General features: G+C 43.3%; 2 protein-coding genes across 2 annotated transcripts in view; one reads left to right on the forward strand and one right to left on the reverse strand.

Annotated features, from left to right (window-relative positions):
• The window catches only part of PSPC1 (paraspeckle component 1), a 65,326-nt gene extending 61,149 nt beyond the window's left edge, over positions 1-4,177 (forward strand). The window contains exon 12 of the transcript XR_014881101.1: positions 3,789-4,177. The gene's annotated coding sequence lies outside the window, so the exon portion shown is untranslated. The remainder of the gene's footprint in view (positions 1-3,788) is intronic.
• Positions 507-20,448, reverse strand: MPHOSPH8 (M-phase phosphoprotein 8). The gene is made up of 15 exons (XM_085216230.1): positions 20,252-20,448; positions 20,166-20,219; positions 16,305-16,460; positions 14,588-15,442; positions 11,841-11,937; positions 10,569-10,814; positions 10,002-10,127; positions 9,827-9,915; positions 8,926-9,066; positions 8,058-8,144; positions 6,183-6,337; positions 3,827-3,981; positions 2,958-3,085; positions 2,164-2,247; positions 507-1,876 (listed from the first exon to the last, which is right to left on the reverse strand). Exons 1-15 carry the CDS (start codon positions 20,414-20,416, stop codon positions 1,835-1,837), a joined length of 2,580 nt encoding a protein of 859 aa, XP_085072356.1. The 5' UTR covers positions 20,417-20,448; the 3' UTR covers positions 507-1,834.
• Between the last annotated feature and the right edge of the window lie 221 nt (positions 20,449-20,669).

The raw sequence follows: 20,669 nt of genomic DNA on the forward strand, positions 1-20,669 counted from the left end.
CTCCCTGAGGCACACTGTACACACGTACTCCTAAGCATACACTGCAGGGACAGCCAAGGAAACAGTAACCACAGGAAAGCTGTCCATCGACCCTAAGGAAATGCTGAAGACTGTCTCCTATCCACATTCATCTTCCATGACTATTTCCTAATACCTACACTTTGAAATTCAGAAGAAAACCAGCAGCTGCTGGTAGGGACAATCCTGATTCTCAGGCAGCGCTTTCTGTGCACTGCAGTGTTTATGCATAGGAGAGTGAGGTATCACAAGTTTCAGAGAGATGCAGGTAACAAATTGTTCAAAATTCAGACTTGTTAACACATCCATCAATCTGCTTGATTGACTGCCTTGAATGACACCAGAAATGAGCATGTCATGGTGCTGGTGTAGTTTTACACAGAAAATGTATCGTTCCACAACACTGAGACAGATGATTGATAGTGTGCTTCAGTACTAAGATTTGGCATCTCTTCGTATGAAAGTTTTAAACTTTCAAGAACCAGAACTTAAAAGTGGTAAGCTGAAAGTTTTAATATAAAGTCACAGTTCTTAAAAGGGTACAACCAAGTGCTCACCATCAAAATGGTGCAAATACATTATTTATCCCCAATAGTTTCTTAAGCAATATAGGCACATAGAGTCATGTAAACTACTCGTGGCAACCAGAACAGCAAAGGCACAATCTATTTTTCTTTCCTTTACTTTTCAAGATGTTGTTTAATTTACAAAGAAAAATACTCTGTACTTCAGGCAGAAGTATTACATTTGTATATTACAGCACAGAACCATTGCAGAACTGCTGTCATCTGATAAAACGGTCACTTAATTAAAGAAATGAAAAGATAGATAGCAGCTCTTTGCACACAGGAACTGAGTTCTGAATGAGAGGGCAGCACCTGCTCTCAGTCAGGCTGAAAACATCTGAACTTCTCTGTACCTTTTAGCCACCTAGGAAAGCACTGCCCACAGTTAAGTTAGCAGTTAACACGTTTTCTGGTTTGCTAGTTCCAGCTATTTGTTTTCTCACATGCCACTTGACTAACAACTCCAAAGTTAAGATGCCTGTATAACTATCAGTTGCTTCTCTAACACAAGATTAGTTTTAAAGCACTGATGTAACTAGGAATCCGACCACAGTGCTCTACTCACTGAGCCTATCTGGACATCCCTATTCACTCCTGCAGACTTAACTGTCTGTTCAAAGGGAATCACTCAGGGCTTTCACATAGGCAATCACTCCTGCTCTGTCACCAGGAAACAACTGCAGGAAGAATTTCAAACCAGAACATGACCTCCAGCAGTTCATGGTTAAGCGATGCAGGGGCTTTCAGGTATAATTCCTGCCCACTGCTCTGAGAATACAATAGTCCCGCATTTTACACTGAAACATTTCAGTTATTTGAGTAAGTAGAAAACTGTAGTTTACAAATGGAAAAGATCCTTCTATTTAAAAAAAAAAAACAAGACATTTCACTTAGTTACCTTAAATAGTTCTTGTATGCACCGTTCCACATTGTGGAAAAGCTGAAATATGCAGTCTGGACTCAACAAGTTAAAGAAAGACAGCATTGTATGTATTGGCACAAATACTTACATCTATGTCTGTACAAATCAAAAAAGAGCTGACAACCTTGTCCCAACCAGCACAGCGTATTCAGCTGCTCTCCAACACGTACTTTCCTGTATGACTGCCAACAAACAACATGAACATGGGAACTTGGGACTAAGAGTGTGGTGCCAAGAAGTTCCAAACTGCTTTGTCAGTCTCTAAACAGAGGACTCAGAAGTATATCCCAAAGCTGTCAGGCCACTCAACAGGCTCGCAATTGTGAGGTCACTGCAGCTGCACTCTGTATGCTCCTATTAGCAGCTTCACCTGTAAAAGCAAACACAGGTTTGACATGAAGATGGGAGCATCCAACAAACAATGTGGCATGTTTAACTGCAAGCACACAGATTACAGGAGTTACAGCACAGCAGATCACAGAATCATAGAATGGTCTGTGTGAAAAGGACCACAATGATCATCGAGTTTCAGCCCCCTGCTATGTGCGGGGTCACCAACCACCAGACCAGGCTGCCCAGAGCCACATCCAGCCTGGCCTTGAGTGCCTCCAGGGATGGGGCATCAGATCAGCATACACAAGTGAAAGCATTTTGTACCTTGGCTGTAGGAGCTTCTGCTAGCCGGATAAAAAGCTTGTTAAGGCCTGCAGTTGGGCTGAAGGAATAAATAAAGTGACTGTCCTAAAAGGAAAAGAGAATTGACAAAGTTAATGGCAGGATACGGTCCAAAGTGCCACGTGAGTCAAAGAATATGACAAACTATGGTTGTTTGGGGGCAAATTTAAGTATATATACATTTATATAAATTTAAACATATAAATATATATATATATTTAAAAGTTGTGTACATTGCAGAGAACTTTTAGTGCAATCTGCAATCACAGAGAAGAGGACGTAAGTGTGTGGACAGTGATACATTTAATGGAAAAAAAAAAAACAATAAATTTACATGACTCATTAAAATGTCATTAAAATGATTACACTAAAGAATTTGTGTTAAAAGGCAGAGAAGCAAGGTGAGCTGGAGAAAGGATACTCCTTCGGATGCCGAATTCTCACTTTTCTACCCAAAACCTCAGCTCTGGCATCACTCAGTCACAGGACAGCAAGGCCCTCTGCCTCACCCTGGCCCAACCTGGGCTCCAGCAAAGACACGCAGAGCAGGGGGCCCACAGCTGCAGCCCTGCCTTTTATTTAACTCTCTATGGAATCTACTGCCTACAGGCTGTGCACTCCTCTCCATATTAAAAAAAAAAAAAAAAAAAAAGTTTCATTTCAAAATTAAAAACCACTGTAGTACTCAAAATCCAATTCTAACATCTGGCTCTAACATCTGCCAGGCTGTTCTGCAGACAGTTTTACAGCCAATTAGTCAGATGAAAAATACTTACCAAAAATACAGGGAGCTGGAATTTGTCATTTAAAACCACAGCTTGTACACTGCATGGTCCACAGAGCCGAGCAACAACTTCTTTACCAAAGAAATTTGCATGGAAAATAAAGAGAAGAATTCCAGATCCTAGAAGGGAAGGCAATTCAGTCACACAAAGCTGAAATGGGATCCATGATTTAGAGCAATTGGAAACACCAAACTTGAATGCAAGCAGCAAGGTACCTTTAGTGTCTGTATAAATATTAAACTCCAAAGGAGCATCGAAGCAATACGTAGAAATCCAATCTCCCAAGCCAGTGAGCCCAAGCAGAGAACACAACTGAGCTGCTCACAAGGCTGAGGGGTTCTGGCAGCAAAATAAACCTTATGCAGGAATCAGAAAGGAAAGCAAAAACAGATGCATCTGTAGTTTGGGAACATCGTGTAGTTTGGCTTATCTTTTCTCTTGGTAAGGAGTGCTAAGCTCAGTCAAGTATGGGTGTTTATGATCTGCACTGAAATTCAATAAGCAACAATATTCAGTACATACAAGTACCCCATTTTAATATATAAATTTACATAATGCTTCCTAATTCAGTAAAGTGTATCATAAAAAATGAGATGTTTACAACTCTGAACAAATAAAAACTGGACAAACACCTCAAAATCCCAGTTTAAGCAGTATTTCACCCACAATGCATGAAAATATTACTCCTGCATTCCACAACCTGAATATAGGGAGCACCATTAATATCACGTGCTGTTTTACAACATGTCATGCATTTCATACAGCAGATAATTAAGACAAAAGGGCAGATTCTTAATGCACTTTTTTTTTTTTTAATTAAAGTACAGACAAGCAGAACCACCACACAGCAAGATCCCTACCTTCTGGCACGTTCTGTGGAGGTTTATAGTTGAAGTCTGTGGAGAAGTCCGGCCCTTCACAGAGACGGTGACAAGCAATTGGGAAGACTGGCTCCAGCAAAACAAGGCGAGCTTCAAAATAGTCCCTGATGGTATCTTCTGCTACTCTTGAGAGTCTACATGAGGAAACAAGCGAGGCCTGTACTTCACACAGTATCATTACTTCAGCAGACAGTCTTGAAGAGAGATTATACAAAGAACGATTCCAGATTTCCTTTCTGCATTCCCAGTTGTCAGGACTTTATCACCTACATTTATGTACAGATGAGCCCCAGGTCCCAACGTTTTGTTAATAAAACATTTTCTCAGAGACCTGTTTGTGAAATTCCATCTGTCAGGCCTCAGCGTTTCACTTTTGTGGACAAGCACACTACAGCAGACGCCAGAAGTCTCAGTAACCACATACTTCTTTATGTAGAAAGGTGTTGCTGGAACACCAGTAGGCACCACGGGCTGAATGGGAACAGGCAACTGCTTCCCCCCGTAAAATGACTGCCAGTACAGGGTAAAACAAATCACTCCTTTTATTGGTCATACTATTAGTGTAATGCAATTCCCAAATTAAGCTTTATTAAAACCACAGATCAATAAGGTTGGAAAAGACCACTAAGATCATCTAGTCCAATTGTCAGCCTATCACCACCATGCCCACTAACCACATCCCTAAAAAAAGCAACAGTCCCATCCTTTAGATAGTTTGGGAGGTGGAGGCTATTTGGCAGGGGTAGGGGGGCTGCTTGTGTAAGCACACGGCCTGGCCTTCAGAAGAGACACTGAGTTAACCAGCAGTAGCTGGCACTTCTAGGAGCCAGTTGCTAAGTACTGCACTTCAGAAAGCTCCTCTTAGCCTTGCAGCCTCCTGAGCCATTACTGCAAGCTTGGTTCCCCTCTGTGCTGCACCAGACCATCGTCCACCAAACCCTGACCTTGTTTTCCACTGGAAAGAAACCACCAGAATGCCACATCAACACAAGCCCAGGAGCCCACCTGGCTCAGCTTTCAGACCAAGCTAAGGGAAATCACAGGTGTCTTTGTGGTGCGCTGTCCCAGATTCCAGCCATCTGGTTTGGAAACATCCAGCATCAGACACTGCAGCCAAAGTACACCTCTGCAGATTTACTCAATCCCTTCTTAACTCCTATACAACTGTGACCATAACATTCTGCAATGAGATCCATAATTCAGCTTTCCTGGGCAAAAAATATCTCCCTGTTTCTAATCTATCGATCATTTTAATGGATGGCCTCTGGAACATGCCTTATGTTTCATACTGCTCCTCCCCTCCCCCCTTATTTTCTCCATTCTTCAGAAGGATTTTGAGCTTTTAATCTGTCCCAGGGGGACATGCTCACCTCATTCTGTCTGCTCACTGAAGCTCCTCTATCTCTGATGATCTCTATTTTCCTTCCACCTTTTTTCTTCATCTGTTCTTTCAACAGGGTAGCCAAAATGGGATGTGCTATTTAAGATGTTCAGGCAACGTGGATTTAGATTTTACTTTCAGCTACACTACTCCTACATTGGCTTCCTTTCTGATTGAAAAGAAGCACTGATTATGATGAGCATAGAAGCTTTCTCAACTGGTAGGAGCCATTTTGCTCATTACTTTGGTAGTACCCCACAGACATCACTTCACACTTACCACTATTTAGTTTCACCTGACATTTCACTGGTAAAGTTATACGTTCAAGATCTTACAAAACACATTTGATGACAGATTTTAAATAGCAGATGGACTGGAGAAAGCATTGAACAGTGAATGAAAGAAAGATTAAGTTCACTGAACAGCACGTGCCAAGCTTTATGTGCCAATACTTTCTGTTGCCTTCAAAAGCCTAACTGAACACATACTACAGTTGGTGTTACAGCTAGAAAGATTATCGTGGTGAAAATGGGAAAAGAAACAAAGAGGGAAGGAATGCTCACCTGTATCCACCGATCTAGGTTTCTGGAAAGACCCCACAGAGGAGGGATCTCCAGAAAGAGATTCTTCCCCAGTGGCAGTCAGCCCTTAAATGGGGTATAGGAGAGGTGCAGCCAGGCTCCACCCCTTCTGATCACACAGCTGAACTGCTTTCACCTGTGCTCCCACGGCTGACCCACTCCTTTCCTCAGGTGATCAACCAGTGGTTCAGACCGTGACTCAACAGCTCCCATACAACATACCATGATTTCCTTCTTAGAAGGTGGGGAAGAACTGGCATACTCCATACTTCCCATACTTTCTTCCCAAAACCTCTCCCCAGCTTAACCCAAGATTACACGCACAGTTAATTCACACTTCCCCAGGCCAAACTTCCAAGTACAGTTTACTCACGTTTCCAAATGACTCTTGAGCTGTTCGTACACCAGGACATTGTTACACTGCTTAGCAAAATGCAGTGCACTGTTCTGATGCTTTGACAAAATGTTACAGTCCGCTCCGCTTTCAATCATAAGTCGCACAATGTCCGAATTTCCTCTTTTACATGCCTGTGCCAAGCAACAAGAAGGGAGAATGGACAACACCACAAATCCCATTAAAGAAGAGCGTGACACTGAAGAAAGCAGGACTGCAGAAACACATTTCAATCCAAAGTTACGACTCAGAAAACAAGTTTAAGCAATCGCCCGGTGAATGCTAACAAATCACAATGTACCTGATCCCACAGAAGCAACACTGGGGTGACCAAATGGACTTAATTTAAAAGAAACTAAGCTCTTTGAAAAGATCTAATCTGCAACAGTGCACTACATATAAGCTGGTCCGAATAAATGGATTTCTGTAGAAGCATTCAGAATGACTGAAGGAACACAGTGTCTGTTTCTAGGAATGTCAGTTAAATGTTACTTCAGAAAAGGAATGGAATTTGCCTCACAGTGTCACTTTATTATGTTAGACAGTCACTGTATTAACTGCATGCATGCCCAAAGCTGTCAGCATTGCCTACAGCAAGAATGCCCAGGTGTTTAGGCGAAGACTTGAAAAAGGCACTGGAAAATCTAAAGAAAGCTTTGCTTTGAAGAATGCAAGCATGCTCTTGACCTCTTTCCAAGTACCTCAATACAGAATATCCTTATGAAGCCTTTCAGAAGTCATCAACTGACATTTATTTGAGACCTGAACTTTCATATGTACTTTTTCAATCCATAATCTTTGGTTTGACAAACAAAACCAAAACCAACATTCACCCTTAACAGATAAAACAAAAAGAAAAAAAGAGAAAGTGTTGAGACTTTTTTCGCCTCTTTTTAGAGATAAGAACCAACTCCTACAGTTAAGTAAGAGTGTCCTGATAAATGCACTTCTATGTTTATTGAGACACAGCTGAACTTGTTCTAGTAACTTACTGGAAATGAAGACACTACTCTTCATATCTGCACAGCAGAACAAATACGTGGAGTAAGGCTCCACGGGCTTCAATTAGAGGGTATGCAGAGCTGTGCATCAAACACTAAGAAAATACCCTTGAAAAACTATGAAGGTCAAAACTGAGGTTCATGGAGGTAGTCAAATAACGGAGAGATTTTGGACATCGGTGACAGAGGAAACCACAAGTGCGTCACTATTTTCTGTACAGAAGACGTGAATTCCCTAAGCCTTGGGCAGGTTAACAGAGAAACAACACCACATTGTCTGGAACAGAAGAGTTCTTGTAATCTCTTCTGTAAACAAATTGCCTTAAACAGCCTTCAAAAAATACAGCAAGTTCACCAGGAACACAAACTTTGGCGGAATTAACAGATATAAACCAAAAACCTATTAAGAAGGGCACAGACTGCTTCAAGGGTCTTAGAATTTTCCCATTACAATAAAATAAAAACCAACCAAACAACAATGACAGAACACCATTCTCCTGTAAAGACAGAGGCCAATCACAGTATATTCAAGTGGGCTTCATCTCTACAGTTTTTATTTTCCTGTTCATAGACATTATTTCACTTTCAGGAGCATCCCCACATTTCTTTGACCCAAGCAGCAGAAGAAACCAAACCACACTTAACCCTGCATTGTGCTGTTGAGATACAACAGTAAGCTAGAAAAAACCAAGCAACTAAAACACTGCCTCATGTAACTGAGAGCAGTACTTGTATTTCAAATGTAGTGTATGTCCCAGCTAAATCAACTCTGAAAATAAACTTCTGTCTTCTGTATGAATAATCAACAATAACTGCCAAACTAAATCACATCAGGATAAATAACTGAGTTTACCTTCATTAATGCAGTTTCACCGCTGCTCTGCTGCATGTTCACAAATGCTCCAGCTTCCAGAAGAATAGCTACTGTTGTTAGAAAATTCTTTAAAAAAAACAACAAATGAAACCAGAAGACAAGTAGGTATAACATATTCAGTTTTCATTTTAAAACACAAGCATGATGCATGTCAGAATTGATGCTGTTCTCTTTCATTGCTCATAAAGATCAATTCAGACTGAGGCAAATGCCATGAGCATTTACAATTCTTACTTTTTACTTAACCTTGTAATAACAAACACCCCAGGGGAAAAAGAAAAAGACCCAAAACCAAGCAGTATGTTTGCATTAATCGCCGAACAGGAATCAAGTTCCCTTTTGGCCACATACCTCCTCTACCTGGGGAAGTAAGTGAACCAACTTGAAACCACCAAACATCCTTTAATGTAGCAGTCAAGTCAAGGTGGCCTTAGATCGAGCAGAGCTTGTCACTACCTCTATTCCTCTGCTCTCAATTAGCAAACTCTGCTTAATCAGAGATTTGGTCTCCAAGTTTCACAAGTCTGGATCCTGCCTATCCAAAGAAAACAAGCAATTCTACTGCAAGAACTTCAGCCCCATGAAAGAGAAATTTAGAGATAGCCCTTGCATCAGCCTTCCTTCCAATTGCCCTGTGATATTCCCTACATAGACAGGTTTTACTGTCACCTACAGAATTTATTTAGCCTACAGTAACCACAGCCACCAATATTATGCAGTGATGGTCATCCTGCTGTATCCTGCTAATTATTTAAGGATCGCCCACGGGAGGTGGAAAAAAAAGGATACCATTTTTAATTTAAACAAAAGAGTCACGAACTACAAATATGACAGTGACCGAGCCAACCTTTTCAGCTGCGTGTATCAATGCAGTTGTTCCATTTTTCTGCCTGCCATTAACTTTAGCTCCCTTCCTGATTAGGACGCGGAGGAGGTCGTCATGCCCACCAGCAGCAGCGAGCATTACTAGAGTCATTCCACTGGAATCCTGCAACGACGTCAATCATCACCATAAAAATCAAATATCTGAAGATAGATCACAGCCGCAAGACAAAGAATGCAAACATAGCCACAGGTTTCACAAGATTCTCCTCCCCTCTTCACACACAGCTGCCAGACACTGACAAATTATCACCACAGACTCCTCTCACTCACAAACATCACGCTGAGCTCCAGAAATATGAAGGAAATCAGAATGAGCCAGAATAAGAGGCAGCAAGGTATGGGACAGCGGGGAAAAGAGCGAGACAGTGGAAAAAGAAATTGGCAAGTGCTGGAGAAAAAGCCCAAGGGCCTGAGCCAGCTACTACCACAACACTGCTTTTGGATTTTAACTGAGTAAAAATACGAAGAGATTTCTGTGAGCAGCCACTCTCCCCTCACTCGCTTTTACATTTCCCACCACACACTACAATTCAAAAAGCACATGCCTGCCTCAACAGTTCACTTGGCATCTTCTGTTCTACCATGCAAGAGAAGTTTTAGCATGATGAACAGTCCTTAAAATGATGGACTTCAATTCTCAAAAATGGGCAAATTTGGTGCAGTTCCAGCTACAAGGTGCTTCTATGAAAATTTACTTCTTTCAAGGAAATGGGGAACAAATACTGATGCCTTTAACTTTGTGCTCCTCTTTCACCCACTGTGCTTTTCCTATTAAATCTGCTACTGGTCAACAAGAGAGAACCTCTCAAACAGTCCAAATTTGTACACTCCCTCACTCAATAACTCTATTATGGAAAAGTTACCTCTTGATCCAGATTATATTCTTCAGTTGAAGAAAGTGCCATCTTTACTGTCATATAATCTCCACTTTTGACGGCATCCCTCAGGAGTGCTAGAAAATAAATTTAATGCAGGTAAAGCATATCTCACTTTGAGATGCTGGATAAGGAAAGTCCAGTCCTCCCAACAACTACTTACTACTGGATATTGGTTCTGCTGAGATGTGATTCTCATCTTCTCCATCGAGATGCTTCTGAAAGTCTTCTAGCGTTAGCCATTCTAATTGCATGTCCATACCCAAACTCAAAACTTGTTGCTTGCCATCTATCATGTTTATAAAAGAAAACAATAAAATAAATAACTTTTAAACTCCCTAATCATTCACTGCTTGCCATTACTTCAGCAGGCAGCAGCACAACATACTATTTTTCATTCAAACAGACTTTGGAAGCCAACGTGAAATGATTCTAAACAATGAAAGCTGTGTTGCAAGCACAAAAAAGGCTTTTACTTGAAAGAAGCCACTTGTTTGTTCCATGACATTAGGCTGAAGTGATCAGAGATGGCAAACACTCCATAACTATAACAGCAGGAATATACTGGGAACACGCTGATAGGCTCAAAAATTAGCAAGACTTTCACAAGAAAATACTGGTTCAGCCTCCTGGGGTAGTAAGAACTGCACATTAAAAGATGCAAGCAGGAATGGAGTTAATATTAAATGCAAGCGCTCATCTTTCTCCTAGATTTCGTTCTACAGCTCACCAGAGTTCTCCACTTGACACACATCCACTGCTTCTCGACCACCTCCTGCAGCAACGTAATTCCATGTTTCTGCTTCATCTTTTATCCTCCTCTCCTTGTGCACTTTGCTGTCTTTTAATTTTAATTCTTCTATGAATTTATATTCTAGCGAGGGTTCTTCTCTTTTGCAGTTATTCTCAGAGCATTCCTTTTTTTCTTCTGAAGCTACATTAAACATGTCAAGTGCACTTTTGATGTCCTTGTAGCCTAGAACATTAAGACAGTTACCAAGAATGACTTCTTGAGCCACTGAAGGCTTTTATATAACAAAGTTTAAGTAAGTGTCCATTTAGTAAAGGTCTATCCTCTCTTCCTAAGTTAATCACTGCTGAAGCACAGGAGCAAGCTTAACAAAAAAGCCAAAATCAGGGACAGCAAGTTCACCTTCAGTGACCCTGGTAAGTCTGGGCTCTGACTGCTTTTTACTTAGTATTAACTTCTTAAGAAATTTAATTTAGAATTATGCATAAATTACCACTTTGAAAAAATGTTTCAGTACCTGTGACAACCAAAGAACACGTGCTGTATACAGAGCAGGAATTAATCATCTGCTGGCTACTTTTCTTGAGCTGTTAGCATCTATTGTCCTTTAAGTGAAAGCTGTTTCTTTGCCAATAGCTTTTGAAGCACCACAGCTCTTCCTATACCCATTCAGAATGCCAAAAGCAGAAAATTCACTGAGAATTTTCCTGAGATCAAGAGTGGTAACATTAACACCCCATCACACAACTAAGAACAGAAGCCCAACCCAGATCTTTCATGTTTCAAGTCACCTTGTTGTGATTTTTTGAGGCTTGTACAGTAAGCCATTACAGTGGCTAAAGCAAGAGGCATAAAATTTGCCTGAAGTGAACCTCTACCAGCTAACTCCAGAAATACAAAGTGTGTATTTATAATGATATCAAAATGCTTCTGGAAACACATAATAGTTGGATGAACTCACCCAAAAAGATTGCTGTCACTGGTGTGATAAAGTGAGGTAGTTAACAATACTAAATGAAAAAGGGCAAAATCTTGACTTGTCTATAAAAACATTACAGGCATTATAAACTTTCATGCCTCAGGCAGCCTTCTCACAAAGCCATAAAATAGCATGCTTTCATTTCTTAAAAGGAAAGCAGAAACTGCTTTTGTAGCATGTACTAGAAATGTTGTTCTGTATCTGCCCTTAAAGGAATAAGCGGAGAATGCCCTGAAGGTGCTCCCTTTCTCTTTTAAGCAATTAACACTTACTTTTTAGGACCTTCTGTTCTTTTCTGCTCTTTTCTTCTTTTTCAGACTCTTTTTTTACAGATTTTTCCTTCATTTCAGTTTTCTTTATTTCTTTCTCCTGTTATTAAGAAAAAGGATCAAATGAGAGCGGTATGGAGAAAGTGGAAAATAACACTACCGATATCTTATGGACAACAGACTTACAGATACAATCCTAAGAAACGAATTAAGTGGGTGAGACAGGAGCTGCTCTGGGAAGGCTTCTTCACTAATAAGAAAAGATCTTCCAAATTAGGGAACTTCAGTTTGAGTTCTGTAGCATCCCAGCCATGTGAGGCACTTGCACATATCAAAACCAGCATACATTTACAATTAGGCTGTGTTACCATTTCCTAAAATGACACATAGCAAAGACAAAACACACCAGGAAACCACTCCATTTAATATTCTGAGTCTGAAATGTTAGCTGGTGTGTCATTCGTGACTCCAAAGCAAGTAGAAACCAGAATCCTCTCTTAGAAGTGTTCTCTCTACTAAAACTGAGATATGACAGCTGAAATCCCAAGGTACCAAATAAGTGGATTACAGCTCAAAGAGGCACAAATAAACATTCAAGTCCTTAAGTGATCACAGAATCATTAATGCTGCCATTTTTTAGAAAGGTAAAAAACTAAATGAATTCAGTACATCATGAAACCTTCCTTCTCTCCCCTCAAAACTCTGCCTTTTGGTGACAGACACTATGAACCAGTAGCACAGACATCATTCCAGGCAAGTGCCCACAGTAGGAGCAAACAACTGACAACATTAACAGATACTGCTAAGCACAAGGGCTGTTAAAAAACTTGAGTTCTGTTCCAGATTTCCTGATGTTGATGAGATGCACAGTGTACCTTACACGTTTATTTTTAGAAGGTAAATCAAAAGGAAGAAAGGGTTCATCATACAAAATGACTCCAAACAGGGAATACTGTACCACAGATTGACATGACAACGTTCTGTAATCAGAGAAGAGTCAGGCAGCTGAAACAAAGGCCATGCTTTACTTTCAGAAGAATGATATACTTGGGCCCACAACTTCATGACACACAGCAAACCCCAAAGCTCTGCACTGAGCCCACACACACAGAGTCCCACAGGTGCTGTGGGCAGTAACTGGCCACATACAGACACACCACTTCAGCATGCAGGAGATGGATGGCAAAAAGCAGAATGCTTTCCAAGCTACACCTAGTGAGAATGCTGGCTGAAGAGCAGTAAGAAAATCAACCTTCCCTCCCTGCTGCTGATTTCTTCGTATTTGTGGTGACAGGGTTTGTACACTGTTGGTAATAAACAGAATTCCGAGGATGTATCTGATTATCTGATGCTGCTCTCTTATGAATCTATGGCCTCAAACTATGAGAAAATACTTGGAGTAATGAAGGGCCATGCCATTTCAGTTAGTTACTGCTGTAAAGAAAATGAGTTAAATAACTGTGTGAAACCAGCTATGCCCCACAGCTATTGCTTAACCTTGTTTAGAAGAGCTTTCACCACTAAGCTCCCACAGAGAGTACTTTGTGTAGCTCAGCTCTGAGGTTACTCCATGCAATATTGCTATTCTCTGTCCAAAACAAATCAACTTGCTTACGTTAAGGTGCCTACCCCATACAGACAACAGTCTCAGAGGACTGCAGCTGAACCTACAAAAAAAGACACTCGTCACCACAGAATGATAGCCTCAGAAGCAGTGGGACATAATCCAATTAACACCAAGGTACTATGGCTGCAGCCCAGTTACAAATCAGGAAGGAGTTTCTCTGGGCAGCCAATGATTCTTTTTGAAGAACTACAAACTGTATCAGAATAGTCTGAAGAAGCTGTAAGATATATTCTCCAAAAGCAGATTTTCCTTATAAACATTCTAGAAATACTCCTTTATTCCCCACATACACAATTACATTTTTAAAAATTATTTTATCCTCTTGTTTTTCTTAAAATATTATTGCATTAAATAGCAGAAATTAAATAGTATGCGAGTATTTGATTAGCTTGTTTGTTAGAAGGGGCACAGCGTTTGTAATTAATGTGTCACCAAGTCGTGCTACTCAGAGTCTCCTGAAAGCAGCACAGGAATTCCAACAAGACAAGACAAGCTGGGCAATTATCTGGGAGATCACAGAAAGGCTTGGGTTGGAAGGGACCTCAAGGATCAAAAAGCTCCAGCCCCCTGCCGCAGGCAGGGCCACCAATTTGGTTTAGAAGCAGTTTCAGCATTCCAGTTCTTCCAAAGCCACTAACACACACAAAGTCTCACCGAGAGGCTGGCTTCTGAGAGAAATCAAGTGCGGAAGCATACTCCACTGTGCAGTTGGATAGCTGCTAGAAAACTGAATGCCTTACTATGCAAGCAGACAAAAGCCAAACTGAGGCAGCGGTTGAAGGTGGGAGAAACAAGAGGCTAAAAAGGACAACATGCATCTGTGGAGCAGAAGTTCTCATTTTAAGTACATACACATAGCAAAGGAGAGATTCACATTTTCATACCTAAGACACTCCTCTGTCCCAAAGCACTCCCCTCTTTCTAGTGTTCAAAACCCAGTTCTTCCACCCTGCCTGTAGACCCTGCAGTGCACCTTTCAATTGCTTTATCCATCTCATTAACCTTCAGACTCTCATGTTTCCATTTGCCATCATAAACAGCAGCCTTTTCAGGTACCTCTGCCTCAGCTGTGTTTGATCTGAACCCCCTCCCCAGCGCTCCGCAATGCCCTCACACTGCTCACCTCCTCGCCTGACTCCATGGATTTGTGCCCTCTCTCCTCAGCGCCCATCTTTACAGCCTTCTGTGCCGACACGGGAGCAGCTGACACTTTCTCCAACTCTGCAGCCACCACTTTCACCTTTTCTTGACTTTTCTGCTTTTTGAGCACGCTTTTCTTCTCTGAATAGGTATCTTTGATTTCCACTTTTCTATCCTCCTCTTTGTAATCTTCCATTTTCTGATTTTTTTTCTTCTTTCTCTTAGCCTTAACCTCGACATTATCATCTTCATTACTTGCTGATCCATCAAGCTGTCTGTCAGCAATGGAATCTTTTTCAGCAATTTCTTCTTCCAACCTCTCTTTTTCACATATTACTTGTTGTTCTTCCTCTTTATTTTCAGGGCATAAGGGTAGATCCTCATTATCAATCTCCTGAAAAAGTGCATCGTCTAAAGTACTTGGCTCTGTGTCAAACTGAGCATCTCCTTGCTTCTCCTTCCGTGATTTTTTACTTTCTTTAGAATCTTCCTTAATTTTTATTTTTACATCTTTAACTTCTCCCTTCTTTTTCTTTACTTCTTTAGTATCTTCTTTCCTTTGCTTCTTTGGATCCTTTGAATCTTCCTTTGTTTCTGAAGTCCTTTTTTTGGGTTTTGAATCCAACCCCAAAATATCTGAGGAACTGTCACATTCTGTCCTGGGTTTCTCTTTGACTTTTGCAGACTTTGACTTTTTCTTCTTCAGGTCATCCGCACTTCTATCCTCTCCCTCTCTTGACTTTTTCTTTTTCTTCTTTGGTGAAACATCCTCTTTTGTTTCGCTTTGCCCATCATTATCAGATTCTGCTTCAAACACATCATTATTTAGAGAAAATTTCTAAAATGTAGGGGGAAAAAAAAAGAAAATATTTACTTTCCCATTAAACTGTATCACCTGAATGCAAGCCGTACAAAAATGGCAGTGCTTGTGTGTGGGAAAAATAAACTGTTCTTAAACATCCCTTGCAGCCAAAACACAAAGTTTGTAAGCACAATTCTAACTCACTTTCTTACATTACTTCACACTACTGGCTACCTGAAAGAGAATCAACATCTAAAGAAGCAAAGCAAACCAACTGGATGCCCAGCAGTTCAATTCCAGAACCAAACTAAATTTCAACTCTTTTACACCAAAACCAGTTGCCTTGATTTTGCAAAATTTACGTATGGATTTAAACAAGCTTTCAAAAACGGTTCTCACATAGGATTTTGAAAACGACTGAGCATTTAAACAGAAATAAACAAGGGAAAATTGCCTTCCTTCAATAAAGTTGTCTGTAATTTTCTTATCTGATGAATTACTGCTTTTTATTCATTAAATTAATCTGCTTCAAGAAGGAGGGTGAAAAGAGCAGACCCAGCTTCAGTGCTAATAAGCCTGTGAGCAGGAAAAGGAGGTTGCTTTTGTTGTCAAAAAATAACTAAAATAACTATACATCATCATCTCAGTTTCTAATGAAGCCATATTAAATTTGCCATATTAAATGGATTCAGACTCTACGAGCAAGCCTGTCAATTTGAAAAACCTCCACACAACAGCAATAATATCTGAAGTCTGCTGGAAGAAAAAGCTCTCAGATCAAAGATCATCCAAGTCATCACTTCCAAATCCCAAACATCCTGCATTCCCATGCCCGCCATTAGAAGAGCCTAGGCAGGCTGTCTGTCTTCCACCGAGGACAACAGCAGGAGGAACACACCTGAAGGTCCTTTTTCACAGGCTTTGTCTTGGTGTCCACAAGCTTTTTTCTGAATTCAAACAGCACTTCTTTGCAGTCTTCCAAATGAACCTCTGGTTCCCAGGTATCGTCATCAGAGGTATAGCCCTTCCACCGGACTTTGTACAGGATTACACCCTGTAAGAAAAGAACCACAACACTGAACGTGTTACAGCACAGTATTATTCCATCCACTCAATTCTTGTGGCTTCTCTTTGGTGAAGAGGAGGATTTCAAACCTTAAGATTTGTTACACAGTAGCACTGCTCACTCAGCTCTAAATTGGAATTTATCATCTGTTAGATTTACAATCAATGCCACCTTTGATAAACTGCAATACCAACAATGAGAAACGAGAGCCCTTGAAGTCAAATGTAGATTCAGACAAAACCTGAGTACGTGCATCTCTGAGTTAGTTACACACATACTAGTAAAAGACTGTAATTGTAGCCCTAGATCAATTCTTTCAACAGTATCTGAACTGTCGTGGTTTCATCCTAAGTAATTTCGTCAGAATAGAAGTCTGTTAGCATTAAGGGGAGAAAAAAGGAGGAAAAAAAGGAGAAAAAAGGAGAAAAAAGGAGAAAAAAGGAGAAAAAAGGAGAAAAAAGGAGAAAAAAGGAGAAAAAAGGAGAAAAAAGGAGAAAAAAGGAGAAAAAAGGAGAAAAAAGGAGAAAAAAGGAGAAAAAAGGAGAAAAAAAGAGAAAAAAAGAGAAAAAGGAGAAAAAGAAAAGGTGGGGGTAATGAGGGAAGCTTTTCACTAAAGTATCTCTTGATTTTCTCCTAAATAAATTGAACAGCCCAAATCTCTTGTTCCTTGGGGTGGTGGACTCCTTCCCCTGCTGAGATGTCAGGTTTTAGGCCTGCTGGGAGCACAGCCTGCCACAGCCAGGCAAGCAGCACTCTGTGCCTTCTGCACCAGCCTCTGAATGGCAGAGACGCATCCCATGGAGTCAATGTGGTCACCGTCCTCCACTGACCATGCAGCCTCATTAAACAGAGGTATGACAATGACCAGCAGCAAACTTTAAAAGATAAATCTCTTTTCCATTAAAAATGTAATAGTAAACAAAAGGTAGCATAACAATCCCAGAACTTATTTTCTAAAAAGAAATTATCATAGATGTTAACCAGAATGCCTCTGGAGAAGCATAATAACGGTGCCTTTGGCTCATTAAAGCACAGAGTCAACGTTCCCCAAATCCAGGGGAACGTCACCCTGTGCCTTGCAGCTTGTCACTTCAGTGGGATTTTAATGCAGTACAGAAGCTTTTGAAACACTCGGAATTTCTGTTGCTATTTTCCTGGAGCAGGACAAGCCCATGTTCACCTGCCAGCAGGCAGCTCCCCAGCCCAGACTCATCCCCAGAGCGCTGTCCCTCCCACCCACCCATCACTGCCAGGCACAGAGTATCAGCATGGGAATTGATAGGAGCTTCTCTACGCAGCACCCTCCAGTTCCCACACCTGCAGATGTAGCACGGGAGCCCAGAGCCTGTCTTGTCAGCTCTGTGCATCTGTCCCAGTTTTGAAACGCACCTGAAAAGCATCAGCCTAAAGCTGACTGCACATAATACGCCCCATCAAATGCAGCATACAGCTTTTTCCATTCCTTTCAGGCTTGAGTGATTACCTGCCATGCCCTACATGTCTGTAGTACAGGAGCACAGCCCCCATTTGAGAGCCACAGAAAGGGTCTGGAGCAACCACAGCCCCCAGGACCAACACATGTTGGGCAAGTAAATGTCCTGTGCAGCCATGTGCTCCAACCCTGTGTGCACAGAGCAGCTGCCACTAGCCTGTACACAGCACAGATTGATCTAGATGTTACTCAGTATATACACAGAATAACAGAATTGATTGAGTTGGAGTGGACCCCCCAAAGGCCATCTAGTCCAACCCCCCTGCAACGAACAGGGACACCTACAGCTCCATCAGGCTGCTCAGAGCCCTGTCAGACCAACCCTGAATATCTCCATGGATGGGGCATCCACCACCTCTCCGGGCAACCTGTGCCAGTGCCTCACCACTCTTCCTATAGAAAACTACTTCCTTATATCTAATTTACATCTCCTCTCTTCTAGTTTGAAACCAATTCCCCTTGTCCTATCACTACAGACCCTGCTGAAGTCTGTCCCCTTTTTTACTGTAGCTCCCCTTTAGATACTGAAAGGCCGCTCTCAGGTCTCCTTGGAGTCTTCTCCAGGCTGAACAGCCCCAGCTCTCTCAGTCTGTCCTCATAAGAGAGGTGTTCCATCCCTTGGATCATTTCTGTGGCCCTCCTCTGGATGTGCCCCAACAGGTCCATGTCTCTCCTGTACTGAGGACTCCACATCTGGACGCAGTACTGCAGGTGACACCTCACCAGCACAGAGCAGAGGGGCAGGATCACCTCCCTGAGATATTCTGGTGCTCTTCAGAAGTGTGTGCAGAGCATGATCCTCCTCCCCATGGAGACTGATTTTCAGATCCCTGACTGTAAGAAAAGTGCTTGTGCTTTCAGGCCAGATTAACTATTGTGGCTAACACCTCATACCTCACAGTTTAATACTCTCAAGCCACAGACATTTCAGCCAAGATACAACCAAACCACCACAGCATCATAAACACATAAAGCAATTCTTCATTTGAAAGTTCCCCAACATCAGTGCTTTGTATCTCTGATGCTCCACCGGGAGCAGGTAGACTTCCACACCGGTGTGATCCTGACTGAAGCCTAGCACCAAAATATGAGCTACTGAAAACAAACAAGTAGAAAATACAAAGATTTTTAAAAAGCTGTGTTTGTTACTTTTTGCTTGTGAAATTTAGAGAATTTCTGAAAGACACTGAGGCCCTGGAGCATGTCCAGAGAAGGGCAATGGAGCTGTGAGGGGTCTGGAGCACAAGGCTTATGGAGAGCGGCAGAGGGAACTGGGATCGTTCAGTCTGGAGGAGGCTCAGGGGAGACTTACTGCTCTCTGCAACTGCCTGAAAGGCAGCTGTGGTGAGGGGAGGGGGTCTCAGCCAATCGGGCACGAGGTAACAGTGAGAGCACCAGAAGGAATGGCATTAAGCTGCACCAGGGGAGGTTCGCGTTATACGTTAGGATCTTCTCCTCAGGAAGAGCGGTGAGGCAGTGGCACAGACGGCCCAGGGAGGTGCTGTGCAGTCACCCTCCCTGGAGGTGCTCAAGAAACGTGTGGATGCAGCACTGAGGGATGCGGTTGGTGGGCAAGGCGGGGGGGGGGGGGGGGTTATCGGTTGGACTGTGTGATCTTAGAGATCTTTTCCAACCTCAGTGATTCGGTGAAAGACTCTTCTGAAAACATGCAGGCTGCTCTCAGCGGAATGAGAGAAGGGAAGAGAGTCCCGCCTAACAGAGCCTGGAGGCCACGGCAGCCGTTATTTCAGCCGGAGAAGGTCCTCCTGCTCGGAGCGGCCCTCTCCCAGCCGCGCTGCCCAGCCCGGCATCGCCGCAGCTCGGGCACAGCACAGCGCACAGCGCCGACAAAAACGAAGTTTGCGAAGAGACACGGGGATCAACCGCTCTTTCGGCCGAGACGGGAAGACACGGCGAGGCTGCCAGCGGAACCCCGCGCCGCGGAGCCACCCGCCCGAGCAGGGCCGAGCAACGCCCGAGCTCTGCCCGGCAGCGCCCGGCCATCCCGCACGCGGCGCGGGGGCAGCGGCGGCCCCCCGGGCCCACCCGGCCCGGCCGACGCGCAGCCGAGGACGGGGCCGGAACCCGAATCCCCGCCGGAGCCGCCCTCCCGCCGCCGGACGGCCCGGCGGCCGCTCCCGGTGCCGCCGCGGCCCCCAGAGGGCGGTGGGCGCTGACGGGAGGCGGCGCCGCGCGCTCACCCCCTCGGTCTTCATGTCGAGGATCTTCTCCACTTCGAACACGTCGTCGTCGTCGTCGCCGTCACGTCATCGTCGTCGTCGTCCTCCTCCTCCTCCTCATCCTCCTCGCTCTCGCCGGCGGCCCCGCCGCCGCCGTCCACGACCTCGTTTTCCCCGTCCTCGGCCGCCGCTGCCGTCTCCGTCTCCTCCTCTTCCCCCGCCCCCTCCAGCCTGGCCGCCGCCGCCTCAGCCCCGCTCCCCGCCGCAGCCATTTTGGGCCGAGTTTCAAACGGCGATGGGGAAAAGCGGCTGCGACACCCACGGCAGCCAATGGGCGCCCGGCTGCCGTGACGTCACGGGAGGGGCGGGGCCTACGCGTCCTCAGCGCGCGGCGGGCGGCTGCGCCTTTGGGCTCTTCGTGTGAGAAAAAGCGGTAAGCCTTTTGTTGCTCCGCTAAGCGCTTCTGCCGGTGCCAGAGCGTTAGTAGAGCTGTCCTGGAAGCACGTATCAAGGAACACTGTCACT

Source organism: Meleagris gallopavo, chromosome 1 (assembly GCF_905368555.1).
Source record: "Meleagris gallopavo chromosome 1, MGAL_WU_HG_1.1, whole genome shotgun sequence".
In the NCBI taxonomy this organism is placed as follows: domain Eukaryota; kingdom Metazoa; phylum Chordata; class Aves; order Galliformes; family Phasianidae; genus Meleagris; species Meleagris gallopavo.

Coding starts and splice junctions, on each gene's coding strand:
- MPHOSPH8 (XM_085216230.1), bottom strand. CDS start 20,416: ATGGCTGCGGCGGGGAGCGGGGCTGAGGCGGCGGCGGCCAGGCTGGAG. Junction 9,067..9,826: donor AATATAATCTGGATCAAGAG/GTAACTTTTCCA, acceptor ACGTCGTTGCAG/GATTCCAGTGGAATGACTCT. Junction 3,086..3,826: donor TCCACAGAACGTGCCAGAAG/GTAGGGATCTTG, acceptor CTTCCCTTCTAG/GATCTGGAATTCTTCTCTTT.